Below are 14,569 nucleotides of genomic sequence, written 5' to 3' on the forward strand. Positions count from 1 at the left end.
AACAATGGGCACAGGATGTCTGCATGTTTCCTTTTCTATCTTGTCCAACACTGAAGAATGGTTAAGACGCTGGTCTGCCAATAGAGTCCCTAAGGGTCTGAGTCCAAATCCCACTCTTGCCCTTTCTCCAAAGTTTGACTGGAAATTTGAAATTGAGCGTCTAGTCGTTTGGATGAGACTAGAAATCAAGGTTCCATGTGCAGCACACACTTAAAAAGAACCCATGGCAACGAGTGTTGTCCTCTGGCAAGGTTCCGAAGAAGAAATCCACTCGGATAGGTACACAAATATATGTGCATGCACTCAAGGCCTGACAAAGCATGTTGGGTTATGCTGCTTATCAGGCATCCAACTAGCAGATGTGGTGTATTGTGAATGGATTTGTCCGAATGCAGCGATGCCTCCTTGAGAAACTGAAACTGATGATGCCTGGAGCCAGTCAACCTGATATGCCATTGCATGTAACTTAATGATAGGTTTCAAGATATTTGAAACTGTGCTTGTGTACAATGGAAATGCTCTGGGCTCTACCTGTCTGAATGTCTTTCACGTTATCAACCTCTGTGGCTTATGAGTTTTAATCTTTTTCATTTAAATGTGCATTTCATAATACAAAACACTGGGTCAAATTTCAGCAGGTATTGTGTGTCTGTCAGTAACAAGCCCTGAAAATGCTGAATAGTTAAGTGCTTACCTTTAACACTGACCTTTTTTTTTTCCTGATCAAAGCCCAACAATAAAATACAGCTTCTCAATAGAAGCTCTCTCCCAACATCATGCAGTATGTAAACACTCACTGCATAAACTTGCCAAAAAACACCCACACACAAGCTGCAGATGAGCCACACACTGTTTCATTCACTTTATTCTGATGCTGGCATCACAGAGACCATCAGTGAAGCAAATCACATCTGCCACCAACCTATGAAAAAAAAAGAAGAAAAAAAAAGAAGAAAAGGTGGCACAACACACACCACAGTCACCAAGTGTTCACTGAATCACTGCACATACACATCACACAGTCCAGACTGCCATCTGTACAAACCCGCCCTATAGACATTTTCAAAGATTATTTCTAATGGAACACCCACATTCAAACCTGGTACATCTGAACTGGATTCATAGCCAACTGATAACTACATTGCCGAAAGTAGAATGAACACTGATGCATAACACTTCAATTAATCCGATGTCATTCAAAAAACGGAATGATACTGTGCATTCAACATCCTAGACAGACAGATGGATGCCAACAGGAAACTGAAATCTGTATCAATGGTGATATAATTAAACATTCTAAAAATTAATCGAAATATAACGGGTCATGGGTTATATTCATAACTGTCATAACTCCTTAGTTTAAAAATCTGACAGGTGCAGTTCTCTACACCCAGTTATTTCTGTACGTGTCAATGTAATTCATATTTCTTAGATTGGCGCTGCTTTTTCTGTATTTCTTTCATTTACCTTCTAAATGATCGTAACATAAATCTGAGAGTACTGTGGAGAGGAATACAGCTTGCCACAACTGAAGATTAGAGCAGTCACTGTGTTGTTATAAAATAGTTTCAAAAGACACACACTTGACACACGACTCCAGCAACGCTACAAACAAACCTGCCTCACAAATGTACAGTGAATTGATTAAGTTGAACAGAAAATCAAGCACAGTCAGAGAATCACTGCCATCCCAGCGACAAGACTCACCAGACAGGGGAGTCAACAGCAGCCAGATATAGCTCACATTCCTCACACATCTCTCACTTAACGTTACAGCCACACTAAGTCTCCCACACTCCACATGCAGAGCACTCAACCCTTCCTTATGACATCAAAAGGATACAATCATACACTCTAATACAAATTCTTTAAAACAAATTTAAAAAAAAAAAAGAGAAAAATCTTAGCACAGGCAAACACCTGGTGCCTACAAAGTTCCCTGCCTTCTCTCTCACATCTGTAAATGTGGATATCGCACTGAAAACAATTTACAAGTCACAAAACAAAAAAAAATGGAAAAAGGAAAAGAAAGATCATAAAAAAAAAAAAAATAATAATAAAAAATTGCCCACACATAAAAAGAATGTGGGAACAAACAATAATTTAGCCATAAAGTATTGACTACAACTGACAAACCCCACTGACAGCTTACCCCCATTAATGCTGAAAGACGTTTTGCAAACCAACAAGACTACAGCAAAAACCTAACTTAACCAAACCGGGCTATTAGCACAGAGTGAAAGAGGCAAACCGTTTTGAAAACAATTGATCAAAATCAACACAGAATTATAAAAAAATAAAAATAAAAAAAAAAAAAAATTAAAAAAAGATCATTCATAATTCTGAACAGAATAACAAATCAGGAAGCCAGCGACTCCCCTCCACAAAAGTCCAACACTGGACGATGAACGAGTGCTTACAGATCCACAACAGGAGAGAGAGAGGGCGGCAGGCAGGGTGTGGTTTAGGCCGTCTTGGCACGGATGGCGGCACGCTTGCCTGTAACGGCCTGGAAGCCAGTTTTGATGGAGGCCACGGAGCAGCGAGAGCCACACGTCTCGCACTGCAGGAAGAAGAGACGTGTGTCTTTCTGCAGGATGGTGTCTCTCGACCGGCATGTGTGGCACGTCACGTATTCCTCTGGAACACACACAATACCAAACACTGTGTCACTCTAATGGCACACACCACTAACAGGGACTGAACAAACACAAACTTCTCTGATGCGTGTCAGACGCACAGTGTAATGTGTGATGGTGTAGCAAATATTATTCTGGGTAACAAAACGAAACAAACTAAATTTTCATTTCACGAGGGTAGTGGAGTTAGTATAACTGCCTTTTTTTTTCTTTTTTTTTTTAACATCCAGCCCTCATCCAGCCCTGTGTATTAACCAGTGACACTGTAGCAAATACTGGATATTTACCAGAACTAGTTGCTGTAGCAAATACTGGATATTTACCAGTATTAGTTACTATAGTATTTGTTTACGTTAAAAGCTGTAATACTAAGTATTTATCATTAGTATCTGTGTGTGTAAAGCTGAAGCAGATACACTGGATATTTACCATTATTTGGTTTTGTTTCATTAGTGGCACTACTGGTGGATTGACATTGTCTGAAATTGTGAAAACATGACATACTGGGCACTTCTTTTTCTTTCTTTTTTTCTATCAGAGTGAAAAAAACAAGGACTTACATTTTGTTACAATCCCTGTTTCAGAATTTCCGAACCCACAGCTAATCACATCTTCACACTCCAATCACAGTCACCAATCAGCAATCCACTGTGATACATTCATTAAAACCACCATAAACTTTCTACAATTCCCATTAAGCAGTCAGTTGGAAAAACTGCTATGAAATAATTAACCCATGCAGTTCAAAACATTACCCCACTCTGCTTGTAGAGAGCCACACTAAGTGAGGCAGTCTGCCAAACATGTATTCACACAAAAGATGATCAATAACCACATCACATGCTGTTGCCACTTACTGATATATCTCCTCAGGACGTTTTCAATCTGTTTCTGGGTGTACTTTCCTCGGATCAACAGCTGGTTGTTGCCATCCACAGAACCACTGCACACACAGTCATCATGGTCAGCGTGCTACTTCACCAACATCAAACCCAACCGCCATGCTAACTGCTTACCCACACTCTGTCTGCGTACTGGACAACAGAAATGAAATCCATGTGCATGCATAGCATGTGTGAAAAGCTGCACAATATTTGAACAAAAAAAAAAAGGGGATGATGGTGTCTTTCAATCTAATTTTTTGCCGTCTTTCTTTGGTCAGTTTTTTTTAAAATTATGGTCATACTAACTTAGTGTAGCAAGTTGTTGTTGTTGTTGTTTTAGTCTTCTTGTATCCTCTTCATATTATTCACATTAATTTGGCAGTTAAAAAAGAATAGAAAAATAGATGCCATCTTAACATTGTTAAATATTTCTTATCTGTTTATAGTTACAGCACTTAGAGGTAAGATCAACCTGACCTTACTGCTAATATTTATTTCTTGAAGTTCCACCTTAACTGAAAAAATTGTTGTGTGCCATGAAATACATCAAGTTACTGATCATCAAATATGTTGACCAATGATGCCCCAAAGCCAAAGCAGCTGAACACGACTCACCTGGTACCCAATTCAGCCAGAAGGAAGGCGAGAACGTGCTTTGGCTGACGATGCAATCTGAAACCCAGATAACTCATCAGTCGGCATGGAATAAAACAGCCTGTTATGAACCACAATGCCACGAGGGAGGGGGGTTAGTGAGGGGGGGGCGGGGGGTGGATGCAAGGGGGTAATCAAAAGAACAAGGGATTTATGACCCAAGACAGGCAGTTCACACCCACTAACACAGCTGCTCAGTTATACAGATTATAAAAATATTCAGTAATACAGGTCAAATTCAATAACTGTTCATGCACTTAAGTGTTTGAATACATATAAGCATTCCATGCACATACAGACACACACACAGTGCAAATCCCCCTCGTTCACCACCCCTTCCAATCCTAATGCATAATACAAAAATTCATAAGACTGGGTTTTATTCACTCTCTCCCCTTTCCTTCCAACTATCATTCATTTCTTTTCATTCTTGTCATTTAGCTTTCAGGGTTCAAGCAGGTTTTTAATCATAAAATTGTAAAACCTTTTAAGAACCTCTCAAAGACCAAGGGCCCCCCAAAATATTAAACTATCACAAGAACCCTTAGGAAAGGCATAGTATTTAGAGTGCCAGCTTATGCTCGTTGAATGAATCATGTGCGATCTATCTTTCTTTTTTTTTCCAGTCAGACAGATACTTTCAGGATTTTTTTTTCTTTTTTCAATCATTGCTTCACTTTTAATTTAAATTCAGGTGGAACATTTCACAAATGTGACGAATTAAAATCAAAGACAGAATTGATGTTTCATCTGTTCGATTTTTCAGTGAAGAGAGCCAAAATTAAAACCTATACAATCCCAGGTCATTAGGAAAAGAAATAATAAAAAAAGGACGAGCATTTAATATTATGAGGCGTGTCAAATCATTAAAAAAACAACAACAAACAAACAAAAAAACTCTATGTTATTCATCAATAATTCAGTCATTTTTCTTCTGCATCTGTGGGCTGCAACTCCCATGTTCACTCTTATGTATGAGTGGCCTTTAAGTGTGTGGGCTGTTACATGTATAACTTTTTTTTCTTTCTTTTTATCCAACCCAACTCCACTTTAAGGGGCGTTGACTTAAGCTTATGTGAACTTGATTCTCTGAGTAAAAGTGTTCCGTGCTGAGAGTGGACCATTACTCACAGCCTGCAGATGTCAGCGAAGTTGGCAAAGGAGGTTTTCCTGGTGCCCACACGCAGCACCTGGGGTGGCCTCATCACAAACTTCTTCTTGTCCCCAGCGATCATCTCCGGGTTCTTCTCCCGCATGATGTCAAACACCCGTGACAGCAGCTGCCATCAGAAACACACACCCAGTGATCAGCACACTTAAGTGGAGCAGTGGCCTAGTGGTGGTAACATGTCCGCCTAGGAAGCTAGAGAACATGAAGATATGGGATTGAATCCCACATTCCCTATTATTTCCTCCCCTTTCACTAGACCTTGAGTGGTGGTAATCTGGACCCTAGTCATCTGATTGAGATGATAAACCAAGGTCCCTTGAGCAGCTTGCACTAAGCGCTTGTCAAAGAACCCAAGGTAGCAAAAGGATTCTCCGTGGCAAAATTCTGTAGAAAAATCCACTTTGTTAGCAAAACAAAACCACCTGCTGACAGGAAAAAGAAAAAAAAAATTATGGATGGTGCTGCACTATGACTGTGCACTCTTCTTGGCCAGAGCAGCCTGAATTTCACACAGTGGAATCTGTTGTGACAAAAAGTAAAACAATTCAGTTCAATACTTGTACTGACCAAGTCTGTTCACCTGTAAAATCGGTAAGTGTTTGAGACACTAAAACATGTTCCACTTCAATTGCTAAATCATAACAAAATGTTCTCAGAGCATAGCTGAAAGTTTATTTATAAAACTGCTTGAGACAACAAATTTAGGTATCTAAAAACATGGAGTAAAGTGGCGGTTGCAACATGAAAGAGAATGTCATGACATTGTGAAGGGAGACTGCAATACACATTATGTGGTCAAAATCATTAAAATATCGAAAAATTTGAAGACCGATACATTTTACAAGAGCACTTGCCAACAAAATGCCATCGAGTCAGACACACTTTAAGACTGACACACAAGTATTACACATACATTCCCTCTTAATACAACAGAGTGAAAAATGTGTAATATATTCACTCACATGCTAAGGATGAAGAAAATCAATGATTTTTCAAAATTTGGAGAACAGCTAAAGGTTACACACCTCATCATAGGTGTAGTCTCTGTCTGAAGCACTCCATGCTCTACTGCCAGGTCCATCAATGCTGTCTCCACCCATGTCATCTGAGAAAAAAAAACGTAAGTTCTGACACATGCATCTTATCACCAATTAACAATCAGATCTCAAATTATGCATGTTATTCTCCATTATAGAATGAGCACAAATTATCCCAGTCCATCAACCTTTCCAACAAGTTCACTCCATAATAAAGGTATCTGCTTCACTGTCAAACCTTGAAGCAGAAGGCACACAACAGATGCTAAAAAAAAATCCGATTCCAACTCGCATCTAAGTCATGCAAAAGTCACCCCCCTCAGCATTGTAACAAAATGCTTCAGGACAGCATGTTTATCTTTTTTTGCCCCCCCCTCCCCTCCCTCCTGCCTGCCCCCAAGCTCCCACCTGAACCCTCCTTGACCCTAAACACACCTTCATTCCATCTATCCTTCCCCCTTGTCCAACAGCTGCACAACTTACCAAAGTCGTCTTTCCCGTTCTCCTCTTCATCAAAGTCTTCCACACGCTCCGTCTTCTTCTTCTTCTTCTTCTTCTTGGTCAGATCCAGTGAAAACTCCTCCTCCAGTGACATGCCTGTGTCCCCCCCCTCTGTGGCTGTCTGGTTCGACTCAACGTCCTGAAAAATGGACATATCGCAGAGTTGATTTTAGTCCAGCCCACTGTTAAGTGACAGGATTGGCAAACTAAATTTTGATTTCTAAATTGCATTAAAAAAAAACAACAACAAAAAACAAACAAAAAAACATTACATCTGAGGAAAAAACAACAACTAGAAACACAGTTCATAGCATATTACTTCCATAAGGCAAATAAGACTAGAATGTGCTGAGGACATCAGCCCTTCCAAAACATATCAACTTTGTTTCATGAGGACTATCATAACCCGCAAACTGTCATGGTCATCCTCCTCCTCCTTCATCATCATCAATTACTTATTTTTAAAAATAAAATAAAAAATATATTAAAAAAAAAGTCCCAAATTGCATGGCCTTTCATTCCTTGCTGTAACAGTGACCTCAGTTTCAATATATCTCCACTTCCAAGCTTGGGGTGAGTCCTGTCAAGTTCTTTAGTGTCGGCGGATTCACAGGGGACTGTTGTTGCAGGGACTTGGTGGCGGTCTCCAGTCTGGGGATGATACTCACTCAGTATGGCTCCTTGACTAAGCCATCATTGTCATCAGAAGTGGTGTCCTGAGTACGTTAAATCAGAACAGGCACAACTGAATGCCACCAAATTGACTTAGCAGCAGTGCAGGATATCCTGTGGTGTGTGGCCTCCTAGCAACCTAACACTGAATGATGGTTACCTGTGGACTACTGGCACCAAGACTGAGACAATCAAACCCCAGTGTGGCCATGTTTGGGGGCCTCGGAAAAAAGAGGAATGGGAGTAATGGACACTGAAACAGTGCAGATGACAAGGCAGCAAACAAACAAACAAACAATTCTATAATCTTATCCAAAGCTTCAAGTTCAACAAATATTCATTATGTCTTTCAACTTGGATACTTCACAACAAAAACTCAGAACACTTTCTTTGCCATAATGATAAATAATAACATCAATTTAGTTTGTGAGACTGTAAAATGCTCTTTTGGAAAGTAAAAAACCTTGCTTGCCAAAGAAAGAAAAAACAGAAAAGAAAATCCAAATGCTTGTCACCTTCTTAACAGTTATAACTGAAATGAAAACAAAGATAGCAGTCAAAACAATATGATAAAGGTTGTTGTTGTTTTTTTACCCGTTGTATCCAGACAGAAAAAACCTGCAAAAAACAAAAAGATAACTCCATCCCTCACCGGCACAGCTTCAGCCACATCTTCCATGTCAAAAGCCTTTTTCTTCTTTTTCTTTTTCTTCATTCCACCAAAGTCCAGGTCCAAGGATATATCTGCAACAAACACAATTTCATGATCATTCATGGCTCTTCTACAAGAATAGACCTAAATTATGATATTAAGATTTAGCATCAGAAGATTAAAATGTACAAAAAATTATGTGACGAAATAAAATACATACAAAGTCCGGCGCGGCACGGCACAAGGCAATCACCAAGTAAACACGTCCATGTACTAGATGTCTTGTTTGTCCAAGCATTGTTGAAATGAATGCATGTTGTACAACTACAAAGAAGCACTTCAGTTAATGTCATTCTTCAGAGCTTGTAGTTGTAATGATCAAGGCCATAAAGAATACTTCACTTACTTTGTTTCTTGGTCATTATTTTTAATCGCTTGAATTAGGCTGAATATATTCACAACAGATGATTCCATACATGGTGTTTTAGGATTAATGACAGTAGTGAACTTGGTAGGGGCTTTATATGTTAAAGGTGATGCACGAATATGAAATCAGCAAAATGTCTATAAATAGACATGACAATCGAAGGAAAATGTGTTAATGATGCAATTGTGTCGTTACTCTTTAGGTAGGAATAGGAGGGGTTGTGATGTTTAATTATCTGGTGCCTCATGAAAACTCCTTTTTAATTTCTTTCCTTTAACTTCCTTTTCTTTATTGTCCATTATCTTTCTCTCTTTATTTTCTTCCTTTTTTTCTTTCTCTTTTTTAGTTTACAGGTGATTGTTTTTTTTCTTCTTTTATCATAATTTATGTGTGTACAGCAATAATATGTATGTACATGACCATAGCTTATTTGATAAAAGGGGTGGAGGTGATTCAGATTGGGGGGTGGTAGTACTAATAATATTGCACCTTTAAACTTATCATGTGACATAAAAATGTGCTTTAATTGAAATGAAGGACCAAGTTCTGGAGAACAACAACAGCAGTGAACTTGGTAGGGGCTTTATATGTTAAAGGTGATGCAAGAATATGAAATCAGCAAAATGTCTATAAATAGACATGACAATCGAAGGAAAATGTGTTAATGATGCAATTGTGTCGTTACTCTTTAGGTAGGAATAGGAGGGGTTGTGATGTTTAATTATCTGGTGCCTCATGAAAACTCCTTTTTAATTTCTTTCCTTTAACTTCCTTTTCTTTATTGTCCATTATCTTTCTCTCTTTATTTTCTTCCTTTTTTTCTTTCTCTTTTTTAGTTTACAGGTGATTGGGTTTTTTTCTTCTTTTATCATAATTTATGTGTGTACAGCAATAATATGTATGTACATGACCATAGCTTATTTGATAAAAGGGGTGGAGGTGATTCAGATTGGGGGGTGGTAGTACTAATAATATTGCACCTTTAAACTTCTCATGTGACATAAAAATGTGCTTTAATTGAAATGAAGGACCAAGTTCTGGAGAACAACAACAGCAACCACCATATCATCTTGATTTCCTCTTGGCTTGTTGACTAAGGTGGGGGCGGGGGGGAGGGGTTGGGGGGGGGGGGGACAGGAGGAGTTGCCAATGCACCTTTGTCCTTAGAAACATACAAATATATATTTTCAAAACTAAATGAAAGGGAGCAAGTCCAAGAAAAATAAAAACTGTCAATATCATCACTTTCTGTTACCCAATCCACCAAAAGAATCAAATATAAAAAAAGAAAAATAGAGCAGTTATTTATGAATTGTTTTCATCAACTCATTGTTTAAATGCATGTTTTACTCGTTTACTGTTACACTGTACAGCAAAACTGAGCATGTCATTATTATCATTTTAATTTATTAACCCAATTCTCCAAATGAATACTTAAAAAAAAAAAAGAGAGAGAAACACCAAAACGCAAAAGCAGTCATTCATGCATCTTTTTCATTTGTATTGTTTAAATCCATATTTTACTCATCAATTATTACAATTACTGCACAGCAAAACTGAGCGAGTTTTACCAGGAAAGGTGCTAAGTAAATAATTCTTAATAGAGTATTTTCATCATTATCATCTTGAACCTAGTGCACTAAACCAGCATTACCTTCCTCAACAGCTGGAGCTGGTGCCTCTTCAGCCTTTGGCTCTGGCGCTGTTGAAGGAGATCCATCTGCAGCACCATCCTCATTCAGGGCAGCATCCAAATCAAAAGGAGTCTTCTTCTTCTTCTTTTTCTTCTTTGTAAGATCAAAGGGAATCTGGAAACAGAACAAAAACAAATGTCATGTTTAAATGAATCATTATAATAACTAAATACGGTTTATTCAACCACATGTTGTTTTTTTTACTTCCCATCATAAATGTTTTACTTTTAATAAAATTATCTTCAGCACTGCTGTCACTTTAAATCTGTTTGTGTCTTTCAAACCACTGCAAACGTGTTTAAAAGTAATTGTGCATGCATGTGTGCATTTGTGTTCATCTGTAATGGTGTTACCAACACTTGCAACAGTGACTGAAAATCAACGTCATCCTCATTCAGATTTCTTATTTCCAACACCATCTGTCAATATAAAAATTTTAAAACTGCCAAAGAAAAAATGTTGTTTGAATCTATACATTACTATTCTGCTTCTCTCTGAACCATATCTCTGCCAAAAAATTAAATAAATAAAAATAAAAACAATCCATCTAATTAAATTAAAAATCAATAAAAAGAAATTATTACCACTGTCTAGAGTAGTACCAATACGATTCGAATAAAAACAAAATTCCAGTCCTATTCACTATATTACTAGTATCATGTAAAAAATTTTTTAAAAACATAAATGAAAAAAACCATTACACAAACTGGCCTCTGATCACACAATATGAATAATGTGCATTTGTAATAAATCAGGCACATACTGAGGCATTAGAAATAAGGCTTAGCATGCAACTAGATTATTACTGAAGTATTACATCATTTCTTATGGGTGCAAATTTATTCTTTTTCTCTGCAGTCAGAGATTATCATACCCTGAAGCTGAATCTCTATTTTTCATCCAAGGTTACAAATTCAGATGCTTCAGAAAAAAACATTGCAGACTGAAGAAAATGTATCCAAATTATCTTTAATGAAAATGTAGCTACTAAAATTGACAGAATTTGCAGCTCAGAAATGGAGTGGTCATTTTTCTTAAACTGAGTCATTGCTGCAGATTTTACTGCTGTTCAATACAATAATCAATCAGCCTCATGAGAAGCAAGATCAGAAACCTTTGGATTTAGTGACTGACTGCATTAACAAAACATAATTATTCTGTATTCCCAATCAAGCTGATGTAAATTTGGAGGCTGAATCAGAAAGCTTCCTTCTATGGGTGCTGCTCACTGTTTTTCAAAGGAACATCTGCCTGCAAGCTGGAATATATAAATAAAGCGTTCATTATCAAGCAGCAACCTACTTTCCCTGACTAAGCATAACATGCATTTACTGTGTAACTACTGGAATTTGATGATACACTTGTAAATTAAACGGAAATGCAAAACTGGCCTGAATGACAATTTTTTTTAATGTCAAAATATCTCACTGCTACGGCTTTTGAACCTGTTGCACCAAAGCCTATCATGCACCAATCAGTATCTGACTTTAAGGACAGGTTTTAATGTTCATACTAACAATGTAACATTACTCTCTAATTAGTGACAGAAAGCAAGCCCCATACTAACATTAAGGACAGAAACCAAGCCCAATATGCCACCCCCTTCCTTCTTCCATTAATGCTCAGTGGTCATAACTTTGACCATTACTAGCACTTTATGCATGCTGGGTATTTTCGTGTCTCCATAACCCACCAAATGCTGACATGGGTTACAGGATCTTTAACGTGCTTATAGTTATACACACGAAGGGGGTTCAGGCTCTTGCAGGTCTGTAAATATGTTGACCTGGGAGATTGGAAAAAATCTCCGCCCTTTACCCACCAGGTGCCGTTAGGTGATTCAAACCTAGGACACTCAGATTGTAAGTCCAATGCCTAAACCACTTGGCTATTGCGCCTGTATCTACTTAGCAATACTATTAACGATAATCAATAACTATTAACAAACATTAACTTGATTAAGAAGTAGTTTAGTGTAAGGACCAGTTGACATCAAAGAAACTGAACAATATGGACGAAAGATTTTTGCAATGAGACCGGGTCTGAAATTCGGTCGTTCTTACAGGGTGTCGTATAGACTGAAGAGGCATGTTAGTTTTGTTATACTTGGGTACAAAAACATTCAATAAAACGTTGTACTTTTCTCAATAAAATTCAAACTAATCTAAATACGTTTAGTTCCATTTTGCTTTTCCGGCGCAATTTAGTAATACTCGTCATACTCATACTAGTAAGTCATAGCCTCACCTACTTTATCACTATTTTGTGCAATCAGACACGTGTAAAAACATAAACTGCGCATCAAGAATAATTGCTTCATTAATATCTCTTGCTCTGCACTCCCTTGTTAAAACTAATGTTTGTGATCGCATACATGAACATTCAGAAAGTGTGGGGGTTTCTTTTTCTTTTCCCCATGCTGTGTTGCGCATGCACGACGCCATGTTGAGGTTTCAGCTGTTCGGGATTGCTTTGACACCGGGATCACCACTTACCAGTTCGTCATCTGCCATGTTGCTCTCAAATACAGGCCCAAGCAACAGTAAGGAACCGTAAATACAGCAAATACAAAAACTCTTTTAATCGAACAGATCGATTCAATTCCACTGCACAGGAAGAACCACTTCACCACAAACGTGCGACTCTTTCTTGCATCAGCTGCGGAAGATACTGAGTGATTTCACGACTTCCTTTCGGGAGACTCCGGTACGGGAGGTAACTTTCCAATTGCCCATTCCCGAACACTCTTTTTTAAAAGAGCAGAATAGGAGAGAAATCCACTCCGTTAGGTACACAAATATAATACACATACACTCAAGGCCTGAAGCGCGTTTTGTTATGTTGCTGGTTTGCTTCTAACCAGCAGATGTCAGCTAGTGGTGGACGGCGTATATGGATTTGCCTGAACACTGTGGCACCTCCTTGAGAAACTGAAACTTTCAAAAAAGCATACAAAAATAAGCAGAGCACATTATGTTAGAGATACGTTCTTTTTCCATACCAGGCCATATATTTATTTTATTAGTTTATTTACTTAGTAATTTAGTCTTTAAAAAATGTATTTACTTAGTCGTTTAGTCACTTATCTATTTATTATTCATTTATTTACTTGTTTATTTATTTTACATATAGTTTAATTTTCAACTGACTCAGTCTCTGTTTGTTAAGCGGTTGACATGGCTGCGTGATTGCTGATGAAAATTAGTGCAAATACATATTGACAGTATCATTGGATTCAGTTCTCTCGATCAACCACTATTCAGTCGCTGCTTAGTTTATACATGAGTCTTCAAGGGGGAAGAGGGGCCCCCGGCGCGGGGGGGGGGGGGGGGGGGGGGTGGGTGGGGGATATGGAAAGGGGAGAGGGGGTGTGTGCGCAGTGTATGTGTTTATGTGAAATTGCCGGGAACATAAGTGTTCGAATTACCGGTTTTATATAAAGTTACAAATGTGACAAGAAATAGAATTTTAGAATGGAGAAGGAAATTCGGGGGATGGAAAGTGGCTAAGTAGTAGAAACAGGCAAGAGTCAAATGGCATAATACTTACAGGTGAATATATAGCTATAGGACGTGACATTTAGATAAACTAACAAAAAATCGTAAGTCAGTTAATCATGAAGTGTTAAATATTTTTCAGGTGTAACTGTGAGGGTTTGGCCAGCCCAGGAATGAACTCTTTTAAACTTAAGACAACAAAGAATATACGAATTCGTACTTTTTTTTTCCACCCATAGGCATACAAAATTCATGGTATATTAATTGTTTTTAAGGCGTCCATTTCCAGTCTATACATAAGTGTCTGTATTATTTTCTTTATTGACGCTGAATTTATCAGTATTGAATGTTTATTTTGTCAACGTCAAACTTCATGTGATTATTTTCATATGTTTTAATGGTGTGTGTGTGTGTGTGTGTGTGTGTGTGTGTTGTTTCAACGGATTCTTCTTTTCCGTCATCTATATCTTTTTCATTATCACATCATCATCATTATGATTCTCTGCTTCTTTTTTCCATTCCTTTTATAATGGCATGGTGAAAAGAAAAATAGCAGAGTATCATGTTAGCCTTGTTCCTTCTCTCTCCCTCCCTCACATGCATGATTGTTGCTTCTCTTTTGTAACATGTAATTAATTTTGTGGAGTGCCATGAGTTATTGTGTGTTAATTGAATTTTCCTGAGAATCATTGTTTCTTTCTTGTTATGTTTAATTTATATCAGCTTAAAATACAATTTTCG

At 37.9% G+C, this 14,569-nt stretch overlaps 1 protein-coding gene across 2 annotated transcripts; it reads right to left on the reverse strand.

Annotated features, from left to right (window-relative positions):
• Positions 1-847: 847 nt before the first annotated feature.
• Positions 848-13,006, reverse strand: LOC143300467 (eukaryotic translation initiation factor 2 subunit 2-like). 2 transcript variants are annotated; one of them, XM_076614171.1, is made up of 9 exons: positions 12,827-13,006; positions 10,292-10,445; positions 8,211-8,302; positions 6,869-7,025; positions 6,374-6,453; positions 5,309-5,457; positions 4,139-4,195; positions 3,497-3,582; positions 848-2,640 (listed from the first exon to the last, which is right to left on the reverse strand). In XM_076614171.1, the coding sequence occupies exons 1-9, from the start codon at positions 12,842-12,844 to the stop codon at positions 2,465-2,467; spliced, it is 969 nt and encodes a 322-aa protein (XP_076470286.1). In that variant the 5' UTR covers positions 12,845-13,006; the 3' UTR covers positions 848-2,464. The 2 variants fall into 2 exon arrangements, with proteins under 2 accessions (XP_076470286.1, XP_076470287.1); XM_076614172.1 differs by lacking the exons at positions 10,292-10,445; positions 12,827-13,006 and adding an exon at positions 8,617-8,711.
• Positions 13,007-14,569: the final 1,563 nt, after the last annotated feature.

Source organism: Babylonia areolata, chromosome 26 (genome assembly GCF_041734735.1).
Source record: "Babylonia areolata isolate BAREFJ2019XMU chromosome 26, ASM4173473v1, whole genome shotgun sequence".
Classification (NCBI taxonomy): domain Eukaryota; kingdom Metazoa; phylum Mollusca; class Gastropoda; order Neogastropoda; family Buccinidae; genus Babylonia; species Babylonia areolata.

Bases quoted from the DNA above. Each gene is read 5' to 3' on its own strand.
- LOC143300467 (XM_076614171.1), bottom strand. The intron at 7,026-8,210 runs GTGAGGGATGGA...TCCATTTTTCAG, and splicing joins ATGTGGCTGAAGCTGTGCCG to GACGTTGAGTCGAACCAGAC. The intron at 3,583-4,138 runs GTGAGTCGTGTT...CTGTGTGTGCAG, and splicing joins CTGGCTGAATTGGGTACCAG to TGGTTCTGTGGATGGCAACA.